The sequence below is a fragment of the Apodemus sylvaticus genome, chromosome 3 (genome assembly GCF_947179515.1).
Source record: "Apodemus sylvaticus chromosome 3, mApoSyl1.1, whole genome shotgun sequence".
NCBI lineage: Eukaryota > Metazoa > Chordata > Mammalia > Rodentia > Muridae > Apodemus > Apodemus sylvaticus.
The window spans coordinates 167653911-167669276 of record NC_067474.1 but is presented as its reverse complement, the minus strand read 5'-3'; the positions used below and the strand labels follow the sequence as shown (position 1 = coordinate 167669276).

General features: G+C 55.9%; 1 protein-coding gene across 5 annotated transcripts in view; it reads left to right on the top strand.

Moving 5' to 3' along the window:
• The window catches only part of Kcnab2 (potassium voltage-gated channel subfamily A regulatory beta subunit 2), an 87417-nt gene extending 73834 nt beyond the window's left edge, over window positions 1–13583 (top strand). For all 5 annotated transcript variants that reach the window (XM_052178302.1, XM_052178303.1, XM_052178301.1 and 2 more), the window contains 9 exons: window positions 832–876; window positions 2005–2048; window positions 2954–3040; window positions 6968–7053; window positions 8654–8774; window positions 8868–8962; window positions 9542–9662; window positions 10513–10601; window positions 11199–13583. In XM_052178302.1, coding sequence (XP_052034262.1) covers window positions 832–876; window positions 2005–2048; window positions 2954–3040; window positions 6968–7053; window positions 8654–8774; window positions 8868–8962; window positions 9542–9662; window positions 10513–10601; window positions 11199–11288 — 778 coding nt within the window. In that variant the 3' untranslated portion in view covers window positions 11289–13583. The remainder of the gene's footprint in view (window positions 1–831; window positions 877–2004; window positions 2049–2953; window positions 3041–6967; window positions 7054–8653; window positions 8775–8867; window positions 8963–9541; window positions 9663–10512; window positions 10602–11198) is intronic.
• The last annotated feature ends 1783 nt before the right edge of the window (window positions 13584–15366 follow it).

Below are 15366 nucleotides of genomic sequence, written 5' to 3'. Positions count from 1 at the left end.
CAGTTTCTTCCTGCAGAAAGGGAAGATTTCTTGGAACAGAAGTAGCTCCTGCCCCGCTAGAGGGAGTGGGCCTTCACACCACAGTGGGTGGGCACCGCGCAAGCGGCTAACTAAGGCTGGGGTACCAGGGTTCGCCATGACACTAAGTACGTGCACAGTTAATTCTCTGAGGCAAAGTGATTCTTCTTGTGATTGGTTCTAGCACACACACACACACATGCACGCACACCTTTGTCCTGCTCCACTCACAGATTCATGGGAAGGGGTTCCTTCAGGCATAATGAACTGCGCATGAGCATTCGCAGGTGACCTGGACGTGACAGGTTCATGTAAAAGCCTTTGACCCTCAGCTGGGCCCATCTTCTCTGCCCCAACCAAAGACCTTAGAGATCAGCTCAACCTTCAGGACTGCCCTGTCCCCATCTGTAAAGGGGCCCCTGTGGGAGTAGGGGAAGGCTGTCTAGACCTGAAAGTCACCAATGTAGCCTGGCAGGACTGTGCTAGGCTTGGGGGGTGGCAGGGTTCAGCCTGGCATGCAGCTATGCCACCTCCGTGCTTAGAAGGTGATGGAGCTCTCAAAGGTAGCGAAATGGGAACCTGTCTTAGGCACCGTTCCGTTGCTACACGGAGACACCGAAAGACCCCTGCACCCAGGCCACAGTGTTTGGAGCTCGACTACATCTTTGAGTGGGGGAGATCCAAACCCTGGCAGGAAAGTCACAATTCAGAACAGCCCCCACGTCAGAGAGCAGCAACCCCTAGGTCAAAGCTGAGGAAAGACAGAGGGACCAGCCAGGCCCAGTAACCCCCTCCCTCTCTTCCACCCTGCAGACGGTCCAGCCTTGTCATCACCACCAAGATCTTCTGGGGCGGAAAGTAAGTGCCGGGGTCGCGGAGGTAGCAGATCACAGCAGCACAAGGTCACACTGTAGTCTCGGGGAGGGAGGGCGGGCATGTTGGCCTCTGCAGAGCCACATGCAGGCTGGCACCTATTTGAGTGTGGGGACCACAGCCACTGCCGTGTTCCCAAACTGCAAGCAGCTTTGGCTTAACTGTCTGTTACTCAAAAGTTGCCTAATTTTTATTATTTTTACCTACATGATGGCATTATAAACATTCGAGAAAACGGAAAATGGTGGACTGTCTAAACCACCTTAACGTCCCCGGGCCACCTGTGTCGCTCCACCTGTTTCCAGGTTTCTGAGTCTATATTCTCTGTAGAGCAAAGTTTATCTCATGGGGCTGTGAGTATGATTTCTAACTGAGGAAGAGGTTCAGTTAGAAGAGTGTTTGTCAGGCAGGCGCGAAGCCTGTGCTCCTCGTATCCGCCGAGCTAAGTGTGCTGGTTCATGCCTATAATTACAGCACTTCAGAGGCAGAGGAAGCAAAAACCAAGGTCGCCCATGGCTATGTGATAAATTTGAGGCGAGCCTGGGACATGTGAAACCCTGTCTCAAAAAAAAAAAAAAACATATGATTCATTCTTAACTTTAAAAAAAACTGTAAATGGGGTTACATCTTTAACCCCGATACTTGGGAAGCTTGAGGCCGGGGCTGGAGAGATGGCTCAGTGGTTAAGAGCACTGACTGCTCTTCCAAAGGTCCTGAGTTCAAATCCCAGCAACCACCTAGTGGCTCACAACCGTCCATAATGAGGTCTGACCCCCTCTTCTGGTGTGTCTGAAGGCAGCTACAGTGTACTTGAATATAATAATAAATAAATCTTTAAAAAACAAAAAAGAGTTGGAGGGCACCATGAGCCAAGTAGAAAGAAACTATTTCAAAAAGCATATGTAAATAAATCCAAGCTGGGCAGAGAGGTGATATTGAAAACCAGGGCCCTTGTCCCCATGCCACGCTGGGGGCAGTGTCTAGGAATCCACCTGAGCTGGTAATCGTCACCTGCAGATTTCCTGACCTGTTTTTGTTTTTCCTGGCATCGTATCATTAATATTATCTCCAAACCAACTGCAACATCTCCCACCCTGGTGGCCTGTTTTTCAGAGCGGAGACCGAGAGAGGCCTTTCCCGGAAGCACATAATCGAAGGTGAGGAGGGACTTTAACCACAGTGTCCCTGGCACGTGAATAAAGCTAAAAAGCGTGGTAGCTCACCCTTCTCATCAGCGATCCAGTCTCGGCCTCGACCCTGGGGTCCATGGAGCCCTCCTTTGACCGTCCCCTTCTGCCCCAAAAAGATATGAGGTGGGGGGAAGGAACTGCAGGGGGCACCCACTACTGAACAAAGGCTACGCTGAGCCTGGACGGAGCTGGCCAGATTTCAGGACAGGCTGAGTGTGTGCTGGATGAATAGTCTTGGGGGCCAGCCATCACTTCCCTGAACTTGTGTCAAAGGGTCTAGAAGGCGGGGTTGTGGGGGCATACCCCTCACTCGGGGCTGCTAGAAAAAAACGGACGTGCAGCCCAGAGTGGGGTGGGCTGGATGAGGGCTCTGCCTCTCGCTCGAGTCATGTTTTCTCTAAGTAATATTCTTCATAATAAAACATCATAATGGGAGCCTTGGTCCCTGGCCTTCCCACCTCAGACCCAGCCTTCACCCTGGCTGTTGGCAGGTGTGGGTTAGTGACTTGTGTGCGTCCAACACCAGCAGCCTTTTGTACAGTAGATAATACTGCTCCTTCCTCATGTGGTACCATGGTCAGATCTGCTTGTGTTGCCGCACAGACCACCGGGTCCTGAGAGTGGCCCAAGGCACGTGTGTCCACTTGGTCTTGGGACATTTGGCCTGTGCTCTCCTGACATCCTCTGGAATGGCTAGGGTGCCTACTCCCTTTAGGATGTGCCTCATGTCTTGGCATCTCCTTGAGACACTCACCTGCCCTGAAGCTCTACATGACATAAGTAGTCTGCCCTTATCTCTCTCTTTCTCCCTGAGCCGGACCCAGGGAGGGTCTAGAAGCAAAAGCAGCTGATCCCCTCTGTTCTTCTCCCAGGACTGAAGGCTTCCCTGGAGAGGCTGCAGCTGGAGTACGTGGATGTGGTTTTTGCCAACCGCCCGGACCCCAACACGCCCATGGAAGGTAGGTCGACCAGTTATCCCGCTAGCCGGTCCATGCAGAGCAGAGCCAGCTGCTCTGAGGTTCTTGTGACTGTGAAGCACAGCCACACTGGGCATTCAGGACAGCGGTGACCAGGCCCCTGGGTGGGGGAGGGGCGGGCCCAGGCCCCAGCTCATTCTGTGAGCTGGCTGTGTCCAGGACTTCTCCCTGGCTGTGTTCTCTTTGCTCAGCGATGGTATTTTGCACAGCGGTGTCTGTCGGGGACCACTGTACTCTCTCATTCCGGTCCCCGCCGCCCCCAGGGAGGGCTTAGAGGTCTTCTGCTCTAGTGGGGTCTTACTGCCTGAGGGAGACTGAGCACTCAGTGCTTTGAAAGAGCTGCCTGGGTTTCTTATTTATTCCCTCGACTCCCAGTCCCTCCATCTCTCCCACCTGCTGCCGTGGCATCTTCTCATCTATGCTTTGCCGCTTTGGGACTCAGGAGGTTACGTTGAACTGGTTATTTTGTTTCCACTTGCTTTTATATATATACCACACTTGTGTGTGTGTGCGTGTGCGTGTGTGTATGTATGTATATATATATATATATATATATATATATATATATATATATATATCCTTTCTTTTTAACAGAACTCTGTTCTGTGAGATGATTTGTGCCCTTCTATCCTGCCCTTTACCATACCAGGCCCCTGTGTTCCCACAGCGATAAACTCTGGTCTCTTTAAACCTTTCTTTTATCAGCAGGGGACCCATTTAGTTCCTTCAAGTCACGGACATTCATCATTGAAGGTACACAGTACCCTCACGACTATTGACTCTCTGTCCGAGCTGCATTTTATGAGACAGTACTTTTTATTCATGACGCTCTGTCCACCACCACCCCCATGACAAACTTCTCCATAAAATGCATAAGCGGTAGGGACATCTCCCGTGACAACGCCATGCAGGCAAAGGGAAAGCAAAATGGCGTCGGAGCCCCTTGCTGTCCATCCGCGCTGCCATCCCCATCCCTCCCCCCTTCCCGGCGTGCATGCCCCCCTGCTCCATGCTTGCGGTGCCGTGACCTGCGGTGGCCGGCTGGGCTTTCTGCCGGAGTCTTCTCTTGATCTGTGGGTGCTCCAGTCCCTGCTTGGGAACTTGACCTTGGGTGATATGATGGGAAGGGCTGGGAAAGACCAGGTTTCCAGAAGCTTCCTGGGACCTCTAAGGCAACATAACCTCTCTCAGAGCTCACACTTGTTAAGCCCTAGCGTCTAACAGAGGCCCAGAACACCAGCCAACAAGCTGCCCCATCTGCCAAGCTGGTTCCTCGAGTGCCCTAGCTCTGTGATCGCTCATGGCTGCTCACTTAGCGGCCAGAATACACCACAGAAATGGAGTGATTCTCCTTCTAGGAGAATAAGTATGTGAGCTGGCATGATGCTGAGGCCCAGGGCTTCCTGGGGCCATGCTTGGGATCTGCCCCCCACAATCAGCAACGGGCCCTAGAGCCCCACCTCAGGGGTAGGCCTTTGTCTCCCTAGGAGCCGGGCAGCATTCCACACTGGAAGGGCATCTGCCTGCCACCTGGTGCTGCCACCTGACCCCTCCTATGTATTATTTGTGACACTATAGAGATGGCCTGGGTCTTGCCTGCAGCTGGAAGTAGCTGGCACCCTTGCTTCTGTCCAGCAGTATTAATTATTGAAAGACAGTCGTCCCTAAGTGTCACTGCCTCAGCATCCACTGACATGCTGGTGTGGGCGCACCGTGCTCCTGAACATGTGTCCAATATCTGGCCTGCCTCTGCCCACGTCCCCCAGGTACCTAGGTTCCCCTGCCCTTCGGAACAGCCAGTCATACCAAACTTCTATCCCTTGCCCTGATCCCCAGGTGCCAGACTGTCTCCATCTCTCTCACTGCATGGGGAAGGCACAGTGCGGATCCCCCCTGGCTGCGATCTTCATAACCATGACCAGACAGAGCTCTCGGGGAGGCTGGGCAGAGGGACTGATGTGAGCTGTCCTCTTGGCTTCCCTGTCTCTGGCATGTGGACCTAAGCCTCGGCTGAAAAAGAATAGGGGAACCACGCTGCGCTGCATGGTCTGCGGTGCCTCCACCCCCAGAGTGTTTCTAAAAATCTTAACAAGGACAGCCCTTCGAGGAGCCCAGGGGCCGTTGAGTAGGCCCCAGAACCCTCTAGGTCTCCTGAAAGCACCCCAATCAGGCATTGATCTCTTCTGGATGTAAAATGTCATTTAAAGCCAGTGATTCTGGGAAGGTCCCAGAAGACCCATCCTCTCTTCTCATATGTCCCTTACCTAGGCAGGGCAAAGAAAACACCAGAGAGCCACACAGTCCCTGACCTCAGAATACGGGCAAGGGCAGAGTTGCCCCGTTGGGGCAAAGTCAAGTGTGACTTCCCTGGCATTCTGGGTGAACTTACTGGGTCCACTCTACCAGATATGAGGAGGCCCTGGATTTCACCATGAATAGACCTTGGCCAAAGAAGTATAGGGCCCCAGAATGAGTAAGAAGTCAGATTCCCCTAAAACAGGGCACACAGGTGCCAGCATTGTGCCCCGCTCGAGGAGATAGCGACTCCAGTGCCCTTTGAAGGCATACGCCTGGCGGTCTCTTCCTCCTCGCCCTTCTCTCGCGGTCCCTGCCACCGCCCCGGGGATCTGCCACTGGGATGGATGGAGCATCTGGAGCTGAGGCAGATGTTACCGCTATGATTTTAGAAACACTTGCCCTTCCACAATCCTACCCCGCCTTTGGCTGCCAACCTTGCAAGCACTGTATCAGACCTGCGGGGAATCCATGGAGCCAGCCCTCACCCACCAGGACCACAGTCTGTTTTAGCAACCAATACATTCCTAAGAGGCAAATCAGCCAAGGGAGAAGATGTGCACGTGGCAGGGTTTTTAATGCAGCTCCTATAGGGCCATCCCCTAACCATGGCTTCTGTTACGACCTTTTCCTACATAGGTATCATGCCTTTCGTCCACACTCCCCCCCCCCATCACCGCCTTGTCCCCCTCTGGCCTTGAGGATCCCTTTCTTCTCACTTTATACTTTATACTTTGAACTGCCAGATTTTTATGACCCCCCCCCAAACTCTTGACTGTAAGGAAGACTGCGTTGCTTAGGTGGGAAGAGCCCCACTCTTGCCCTAGAAGAAGATTGGGTGTGGGAGGGAATTCAGTCGTTTACTCCTTGAGATGTTGTAAGCCCTGGCTTTTGTGGAACCCTATAGCTGTTCGTTCCAGACCTTGACCCCCCCTCACAGAAAGACAATTAAATCCCCCCTACTCCCTCCCACCCCTCCTCTGCTGCCCTGAGAATAGCCTGTCCTGAGGGAGACTCCAGCCTAGGCATTCACGGTCGGCCCAAACGTTTCAACTTCTGGTTCTGGTTCCCCAGGTACTGAGACAAGAAAGCCCCAGCCTCAGGGCCTGCCTTTGTCCCTATAGACACCAACCATTCTGCCCTCCCGGAAATCCTCAGGCACCCATGAGAAGGCCTTCCTGAGCCTGCAGAGCTGAGTTTGTACGCTCTGCTAAGGGCACTGCGCACTGCCATTGGCCAGGCTGACTGCAGCCTCAGCCTTCATCCGCTGGTCCCCCTAAGCCACCGGGGTTCCCATCTCTCAGGTTTCACCTTTCTGTCGCCAGCCACGGGGACACCAGTCTTGCCTACCTATAAGCCTTCCCCAAGGATCCAGGCAAGCCCCACCTTGTCAGAGGACTTGTCTTCAGGATTTCCGGTCCACTCTCTTTTCTCCTGGAAATGTCCCCTTCCCGACGCCCACACCCAACTCCGGGAGCCAGGAAGTACACTGCTTGCAAGATGCCTTTGCGGCCTGCTCCCTCTCCTGGCACCCCACCTGCATCTGCAGACTATCCCCAGGCTGGCCCTGAGCCCCAGCCTTCCCAAACATGGTCTCCCTTCTCTCCCTCTCAGAGACCGTGCGGGCCATGACCCATGTCATCAACCAGGGGATGGCCATGTACTGGGGCACGTCGCGCTGGAGTTCCATGGAGATCATGGTAGGGTGACGCCCATGCGTGCGTGCGTGCGTGAGTGCGCGGGCGGGGCCGTTTTATAGGAGGAGAAACCGAGACATGCGCTCGGCCGCAGGGGTCATGGGTCTCACCTGGACTCACAGGGACACGCGGCCCTGAATGGATGGCTTGCCCTCTGAGACTCAGTTTCCAGATCCATTGAACAAGCCTGCTGGATGGCTTACCCTCACAGCCTGCTCCGAGGCGTCACGAGAAAACCTATAGGAACCTTTAAGCAGATCTTAGAGCCCAGGCAAGCCTGGGCACCGAAGCTGCTTGCCACTTGCTAGGGCGTTCTGTTAGAGTTGAGATGTAACTCTTCGGTGCCACGGGAGGTAAATGCTGGCGTTGCCCGGCATCTCAAGCTGGGAGGTCCAGAAGGCGGGAGAGTCGCAGGGTCGCGCTGCCTAGTGCAAGCCTGACACCCAGATGATGCCAGTCAGAACCCGGGCTGACTTTGGAAGTAACTGACCCAGCTGCCAGGACCCGGATTTCTGTTAATTCACGGTTTCTCCCTTCGTCCATATTCTCAGGAAAGCACCCCAATAACTGCGTTCTTCTTCTAGAGGAGCTGTGAGAGGCTAGAGCAGCCTCTGTCCCTAGGCATTCTGTGGTTCCCAGGAAGTGTCAGCAGGACAGAGAAACCCAGATGAATGAGGCTGCCACATTCTGTAGCCTGAGGGCGGGGGCAGGGGGATAGTAGGGACTCTTTCCTGAGCACCCCACCTCCGTACCCACACCACCCCTCACCTAGCCTTACCCCACCCATGCCCGGTGTCCCAGCATTCCATAGCTGTAGCTGCAGTGACTTGCAGATTCCTGCTTCATCCTGGGATGACAGGAAGGGCGGGGGAAGGGAGGGTGTTTCAAATACTGGGGGACGTGAGAAGACCCTGCCATAACGCAGCGTTTGAGTGCCTTCTGGAGCCTTCATCGGGCATCTTGCCCCGAATACCCACAGCCGGCACAGGACTCAGAAAAATCTGACTGTCATTACCCCACTTTATGGATGAGGAAACTGAGTCTCAGACCAAAGTGGGGCAGGGCCTCCCTAAGTGGCAAGCGTGTCCCCCAACGTACAACTGTCTACAAACAGTAGTTCCCCATGCGTGGAATTTGAGGGAGCACCTTGGAGCCAAGGCCCCAAGCTCCGGGTCGCACGCAGGTTTAGCAGACAGAACTGCTGCCTTCCAAGGGCTACCACCACCTTCTCCATAGGTCCAGGGCCACAACACAACGGCCATGCTGTCCAGATGGCAAACTGAGGGCCAACCATAAGCCAGGCCCCATTGGAAGGGCTGCAAACACCTTGACTCATTGGGATCGTATGACATATGGGGAAACTGAGGCATGGGTGATCCCATTTGCCCCAACCCCAGGCATCACTACATTGTGACTCCTCCATGGACCGTTAAGTCTTGGGATTCCAAAGCGCACCCTCTTCCCGGCTCACAGGGGCCTGCCTAGTACTCTCAGGAAAGCTAGGGGTATAGTAGAGGAGTCTGTGGGCCCCACCCCCCACCCCCACCCCCACCCCCACCCCCACCCCGGCTGCTGATGGCCATGGTCTGCTTCCCCACCACAGGAGGCCTACTCGGTGGCACGGCAGTTCAACCTGATCCCGCCCATCTGCGAGCAAGCTGAGTACCACATGTTCCAGAGGGAGAAGGTGGAGGTCCAACTGCCAGAGCTGTTCCACAAGATAGGTGGGTACTGCCCTGCCATGCCATCTCCTCGGCCGTTCCTCCCCTCCCTCAGGCCCGACTTGGCCTCACCTGCTCTTTCTTGCGCTCTCTCAGGAGTAGGTGCCATGACCTGGTCCCCTCTGGCCTGCGGCATCGTCTCAGGAAAGTATGACAGCGGGATCCCACCCTACTCCAGAGCCTCCCTGAAGGTGAGCACGGCCGGGTGTAGGAGGGACGCCTTTGGCGTAAGAATGCGGATACAGGCCTTTCTCCCACCTGTGGGGCTAGCCCCGGGTAAGCAGGCCCATGAATCGCTCCCCTACCTTGGTTTCTCCCATGGTTCAGTATCCACAGGTCAGGCTGGCCCACTAGTGTATGGCATGTTCCCTCCCCATGATTGCCTCCCCATGATTGCTCCCATCTCGGAGACCCCAGACGAATTTAAGAGTTGGACCAAAGTCCAGTCCCCTTGCTGAGCACCCAGGAAGCAGGAGAATGTTCAAATTCGGGAGACAAGAGCCCTGGACCCCAGCCTTGGGTTTCAATGTCTCCTCAGCCTGGGTCCTGGGGGGCTTCTCGGGGGCCTACAGTGGGCAGCCTGTGCCTCTGGTTCTGCTCTGGCAGTCCACCACGAACCTTCTCCTTCATGCTATGGAAGGGTCTGAGTCTGGCCCAGGGCAAACCTGAGGCCAGGGGACAAGAGAGCTGGGAAGGAGTCTCTAGAGGAAACAGCTGCCTGCGTCTCGAGTTCCGGGGACCTTCCCTTACCTGGGCTTTCCCCTTCCCAGGGCTACCAGTGGTTGAAAGACAAGATCCTGAGTGAGGAGGGTCGTCGCCAGCAGGCCAAGCTGAAGGAACTGCAGGCCATTGCGGAGCGCCTAGGCTGCACCCTGCCCCAGCTGGCCATAGGTAATGGGCCATGGGCACAGCAGCGGGACACTTGTTCCTGGGGTCCCTGAGGGCTTGAGCTTTACCTTCCCCAGCCGCCTTTAGGTGCTTGTGTAGCTACACAGAGGAAAGGGGCCCTGGAAAGAAAAGTAGGGACCTCTGGACAGCACCCCCATGATGGCCAGGGTAAGGACTCTAGGGGCAGAGTTGGAATCTGTGTCTCTTTAAGAGCCTAGACTGTCAGGCAGCTAGCCGGGAGTCAGGGAGGGTAGGAGGACCACCATGCCAGCAGACACAGTATAACCTCTTCTAGATAGCCCTTGAGCAAATTCTCTCAGCACTACTGAGCATTGCAGGCACCCTTGGACCCCAGACGAGAGAGCTGAGGTCCAGTTAGGGTCTTAGTTAGGGTTTCTATTCCTGCACAAACATCATGACCAAGAAGCAAGTTGGGGAGGAAAGGGTTTATTCAGCTTACACTTCCACATTGCAGTTCATCACAAAAAAAAGTCAGGACTGGAACTCAAGCAGGTCAGGAAGCAGGAGCTGATGCAGAGGCCATGGAGGGATGTTCCTTACTGGCTTGCTTCCCCTGGCTTGCTGAGCTTGCTGTCTTATAGAACCCAGGGCAACCAGCCCAGGGATGGCATCACCCACAATGGGCCCTCCCCCTTGATCACTAATTGAGAAAATGCCCCACAGCTGGATCTTATGGAGGCATTTCCTCACCTGAAGCTCCTTTCTCTGTGATAACTCCAGCCTGTGTCAAGTTGGCACACATAACCAGCCAGTATAGGTACCTTTGCCTAGCCGTGCTCAGGGCAGGCCCTGTCGAGGGCACCGCCCTCACCTCTGGTCTTGCTGCCCACAGCCTGGTGTCTGAGGAACGAAGGTGTCAGCTCTGTGCTTCTGGGTGCTTCCAATGCAGAACAACTTATGGAAAACATTGGAGCAATTCAGGTGAGATTTGGGCCCCTGGTGGTGATGGGCTCAAGTATCCCCAGCCTTCCTGGAGACTCAGTTTCCCTGGACCCCCTTTCCAGGAGTATAGGGTACACAGGCGTGGCAGTGAGCCCTGCTTGTGCAGAGTTGGTCCTCATAGAGTTGGACACAAACGTTGTGAGCGGGTATCTCGAGAAAGCCACCATGGTGGGCGGAGAGGCCAGGAGAGGCGGTGGGGATGCGGAATGCAGGGGGCAGAGGCATTAGAGACCTGAGGGCCCTTGAAACAAACTCAGAAAGGCACGGAGGAGCTGTGTTCTTTGCAGCCACTCAGCTGTAATGGGAAGTCAGCGGACCTGGAGCAGAGGGCCATGCCCTGGAGCTGAGATGGAGGTTTGATGTGGAACAGGGTGTGCCCCAGAGCTGGGCATTTGGAAGGCTTTTGCTGGGGCTCTTGGCATGGAGGGTTCAGACCAAAAGACCTGATAGGACCTAAGAATGGTAGCCAAGGCTGGATCCTAGGGGGCGGACAGGGGTGAGAGGTGTAGAGTAAGACTCTGGGAAGAGGTGCCCGCTCTCCTCCCGGCCAGGCTACACTCTTATCCTTGCACACAGGTCCTTCCAAAATTGTCGTCTTCCATCGTCCATGAGATCGACAGCATTCTGGGCAATAAACCCTACAGCAAAAAGGACTATAGATCCTAAGTTACCCCCTCCCCCTGCGCCCCGCCCGGACAGTTCCCGGTCCCCTCCTCGTCTCTGTCTCGCTCGCTTCTGCTGTTTCGAAGACAAATGCAGAGTGTGGTTCACAACCAAGGGGAAAACACTATGCCCAGACGTCACCGGGAAACTGACGTCGCCTCCAGAGTCGCCGCCAGATGCCGCCTGCCGCTTCTGCACTGGATACTATCCGACGGATGCCAGGGGATGGCATCAGTTAGGGGGACATCCAGAGGCTCCTACCCAAGCCCACCACCTCTGCTTATCCTTCAAGAAGAAACACCTGCCCCCAGCCATGGCCATGGCCATGTGGAGGTCTCGTCCTCAGAGCAGGCAAGGCTAGCCTCTCTGCCAAGAACCGCTGTCTCAGAAGAGGGGTGTGCACCCTTCTCCCAGGGTCCTGGTGGTTAGAGCAGGGCCTCCCTCTTTCCATGGACACCAGGCACTTTGTTCAAGGCTGGCCTGGGGTCCCACTCTTCCCAGGCCTTGATCTGCCCCACGTGCCCACCGGGCCTTGGCTGGGGTTATAGCTACCTAGCTGACCCTCGACCCTACCCTTACCCTTGCTGGCAGGGGCAGGGATCCCAGTCGGCTTTCCCAGCCGTGCGTACAACTGCTGAGCCCCACAGCAGAGAGGCTCAGCAGGCTTGGATGGAGCCCGTTGGAGTGTGCCTCTCAAGACAGACACTCGTGGACAAGTGTGGCCGCTGGCCCCACCGCAGGCAGGTGGCAGCAGGCTCGCAAGACCATACTGCTCTGCTCTCACTGACCTTCCTCCATTACCTCTGCTGCACTGGGGCAGTGGGTTCAGGACGTGGGAAGATAAAGCACTTAGAGCTCCCTTGGGTTCTCACATGGCAAGCTAAGGGACTAAGGGAACAGCTCCAGTAATAGTCTCCGTGTTGTAAGAATAGGTCCTCAGGACCTCTCCCTGGAAAAATGGCTGGGACCACCCATCCACCTCTGCATACCATACGTTGTGCTGGCCTAGGGCAGGATGGGGACAGGGAGAGTGGGAAAGATGGGCAGCCCCTTATCGGTGGGAGCTATGTGGATGTTGATGCCAGGAAGCCTGCAGGTTTGGGCAGTGCGTGCTGTCCAGAGGCCCACTCCATGGTCTTGTGATGCTCTGGGGCACAGAGTCCTACCCAGCTGGCTCTCTAGGAGACCAGCCTCCTGCCCTGGACAGGCCGTGGCTAGCTCCAGGCACAAGCCCTGGATGCACAGTACCCTGGCTTTGCCTTCTGTAGCTGCTATTCCAAGTCTCCTCCCTGCTGCTCTTAAGGCTGGGCAGAGGTGAGGACTGGGGGTGGGGTAGGGTTATGGGGAGGAGACAGGAAGAAAGGCAGACAGGGAAGAAAGGTAGAGGTAGTTTCCTCTCTCACACCGCCCCCCTGCCCCCCCCAAAACCCTGGGGCTCTCAAACCTTCCTTGCTCGTAGCTTGAGACCTCAGAAGCAGCCCTGTGGGGCTGGGGGTGGAGGCGGTTGGGCTCTGGTGTTTCCATGCCTGGCTAGAGGAGCCAGCTTCCTGCAGTGGCCCAGCAGGAGGTACCAGACCTGTCCACACAGCTGGCCTTGGCCCTGCCTGCTAGGTGGGTCAGGCATGCAGGGATGCCTGCCCACCATAGGAGCTACTGCCTGCCTGTGAACCACACCACAGAGCTCAGCTCCTGCAGGGTCTGTGAAAGACAGGAAAATGGGCTGCAGGCTAAGACCCACAGGAGACCTAGATGCAGAAAACATTTTAGCCAAGTGTTTCTGAGATGTTTTCTTCCATGCCCACTCTTACGTGCTGGGGATTTGCTTCTTAAGCTTCTGTGGAGGGGTTTGGAGGAGGGGCTCGAGGCCACATAGAGCAAGTGCAGACAGCTCTAAGTGGGAGCTTGCCCCCCGGCCCTCGAAGAGTCTAAGAGCCAGCTCCCTTCCTCTGTGGCCTCTCCTTCCTTCAGCCCAGCTGCCTGCTGGTCAGTCCAAGCCAGCCTCACTTTACCTTTAAGTAGTATGCCAGGCCTGGGGCAGGAGGGGGGCTGTGTAGAACAGCCGGCTGGAGCCCTGCGCTGTTCATCCCAGACCCCAGGTCCTGAGGCACAGCAGGGCGCCTGCTCCCCGTCATGTACATAACCGTGCTTTCTCTCCCCATTTTTTTAATGAGCGTGGCTCCTCGCTAACTGCACCCTACCAGGCCGACAGCAAACGCCTCCAGCTTCCTGACAGACTCAGACCAAGGTGCGGCCCGTATTTATGGAATGGCAAATAAAACCCGAGCCCTTCGGTCTCCATGTGTCTGTCTGTCTTCTCCTTTCCTCGGAGACAGCCCCCAGAGGGAGGGCAGAGCCGCCAGCTGTGGGGAGCTGAGGTCTGAGTTCCCCCACTCCATTCACCCCAAAGCCAACTCTACGGCTAAGGACAAGATGGGAGGAAGGGGCCAAGTACAGGAGTAGGGAGGTCACAAGATCCACCTCGACCTCTCCCAGATGGCATCTCCGAAGCCTGTAAGAGATGCACGTGCCGACTCCCTGCTGCCCACCAGCGCATCTCCGCTGATGCCTCCAAAGGCCCAGGGCTGATGGCAGGGACGCGCCATGCCCTTAGGGACCAGCCGGCTGCTGCTCTCCTGTTGGTGGATCACTTCGAGTGTCCGGGGAGCACCTGTAGGAGGCATCTCTTCCAGCAACACTGCTATTTGGGGCTTCCCCCTTCTTCGGAGCCCTGAGCCGTGGGTACCAACCACAGACAGGGTAGGATAGGACCCTCGCCTCCCCAGCCACCCCACCCCCACCCCCACATCCCCACTCTAAGTCACCAAGGCGAAGAACTACAGCAATTCCATCCCTTCCCAAAGGGTTTATTAAAACACAGAAACCAAAACATACACACAGAGAATACGAGTGGAGATAACACTGGCTAGTCCGTCCAGCCTTCCCCAGGACAGCCTTCAGAGGGGGCTCCGGATGTGCCCTTGGAACCCCTGCTGGAATGCTCCCAGAATCTGACTCCATCGGGGTGTGCTGGATTGGGCAAGGGTGGGACAGATGCCAGCCCGGCCTGGCAGGAAGAGAACTCCCTGAAATCTAGCTCGACCCTGGCAGGCAGCAGGGGGCCCTTCCGCCTCTGCAGGCCAGCTGGAAGTGCTGCCTCTGACCTGGGCTCTGGCCCGTGAGGCTTGGCAGAGAGTTCAGGACACACACACACACCCAACAGGCCCTTTCCGGGTTATCATACCTAAAAAAATACTTTTGCTTTAAAAAAAAAATCTGAAAATTAAGAGGGAAAAAATATCCATAAACACAGGAACACCAAAGACTTTGGGCTGACGCACCACGACCTGTAAACTTCCGGGTATATAAATCGGGCAGAAAGACCTCCCCCTCCCAGCTGTGCTCCGTGGAGGAGCACGGTGAGGGGGGGCTGTCCACCCTTGTGGATAGGCCAAGACATCGAAGCTGGAGAGAGGGTCAGCCTAGGCCCCCAACCCCCTTCCTTGGCACACACGAGAAGCTCCAAGCGTCACTTGCACACTCTACAGGCGTACAAAGATCCCTGGCCCCCGAGCCCACCCTCAGAGTGGTCCCCGCAGGACTCAAGACTCAAGCTGGTTGCAGGTGTCACCAAGCCAACCCCCCACGTGGGTTAGGGAGCACACAGAGTCGCAGAGGGAGCCCTGGCTCAGGTGGCCCTGGGGACCAGGAGGCAGAGTAAGCAAGTCACAACAGGAGTGCTCCAGGGGTGCCCTCAGATGTAGCTCTGACCCAAACCCCGTCACCTGAGAGCCACCCCACACCTTCCACAGAAAATCCTAGAAGGAAGCCAAAGCAGACAGAAATGTCACTGCAGCTCCGACAGCCCTGGCGTGAGGACCCAATCCTGTCAGCAGCCAGACTAGAGCCGCCACCTCCAGATGCCGCCATCCCATTCCTTCTCTAGCAGGAGACAGCTGAAGGGCCAGGATGAGAACACGCTGAAGGACTTGTCCTCTCCCCAGCTGTCTGCCCTGGTCAGAGGGAAACACAGACCCTCCCAGGCCAGCAGGGGGCTCAGGTCAAGGTGGCTGTGGAGAGAAGG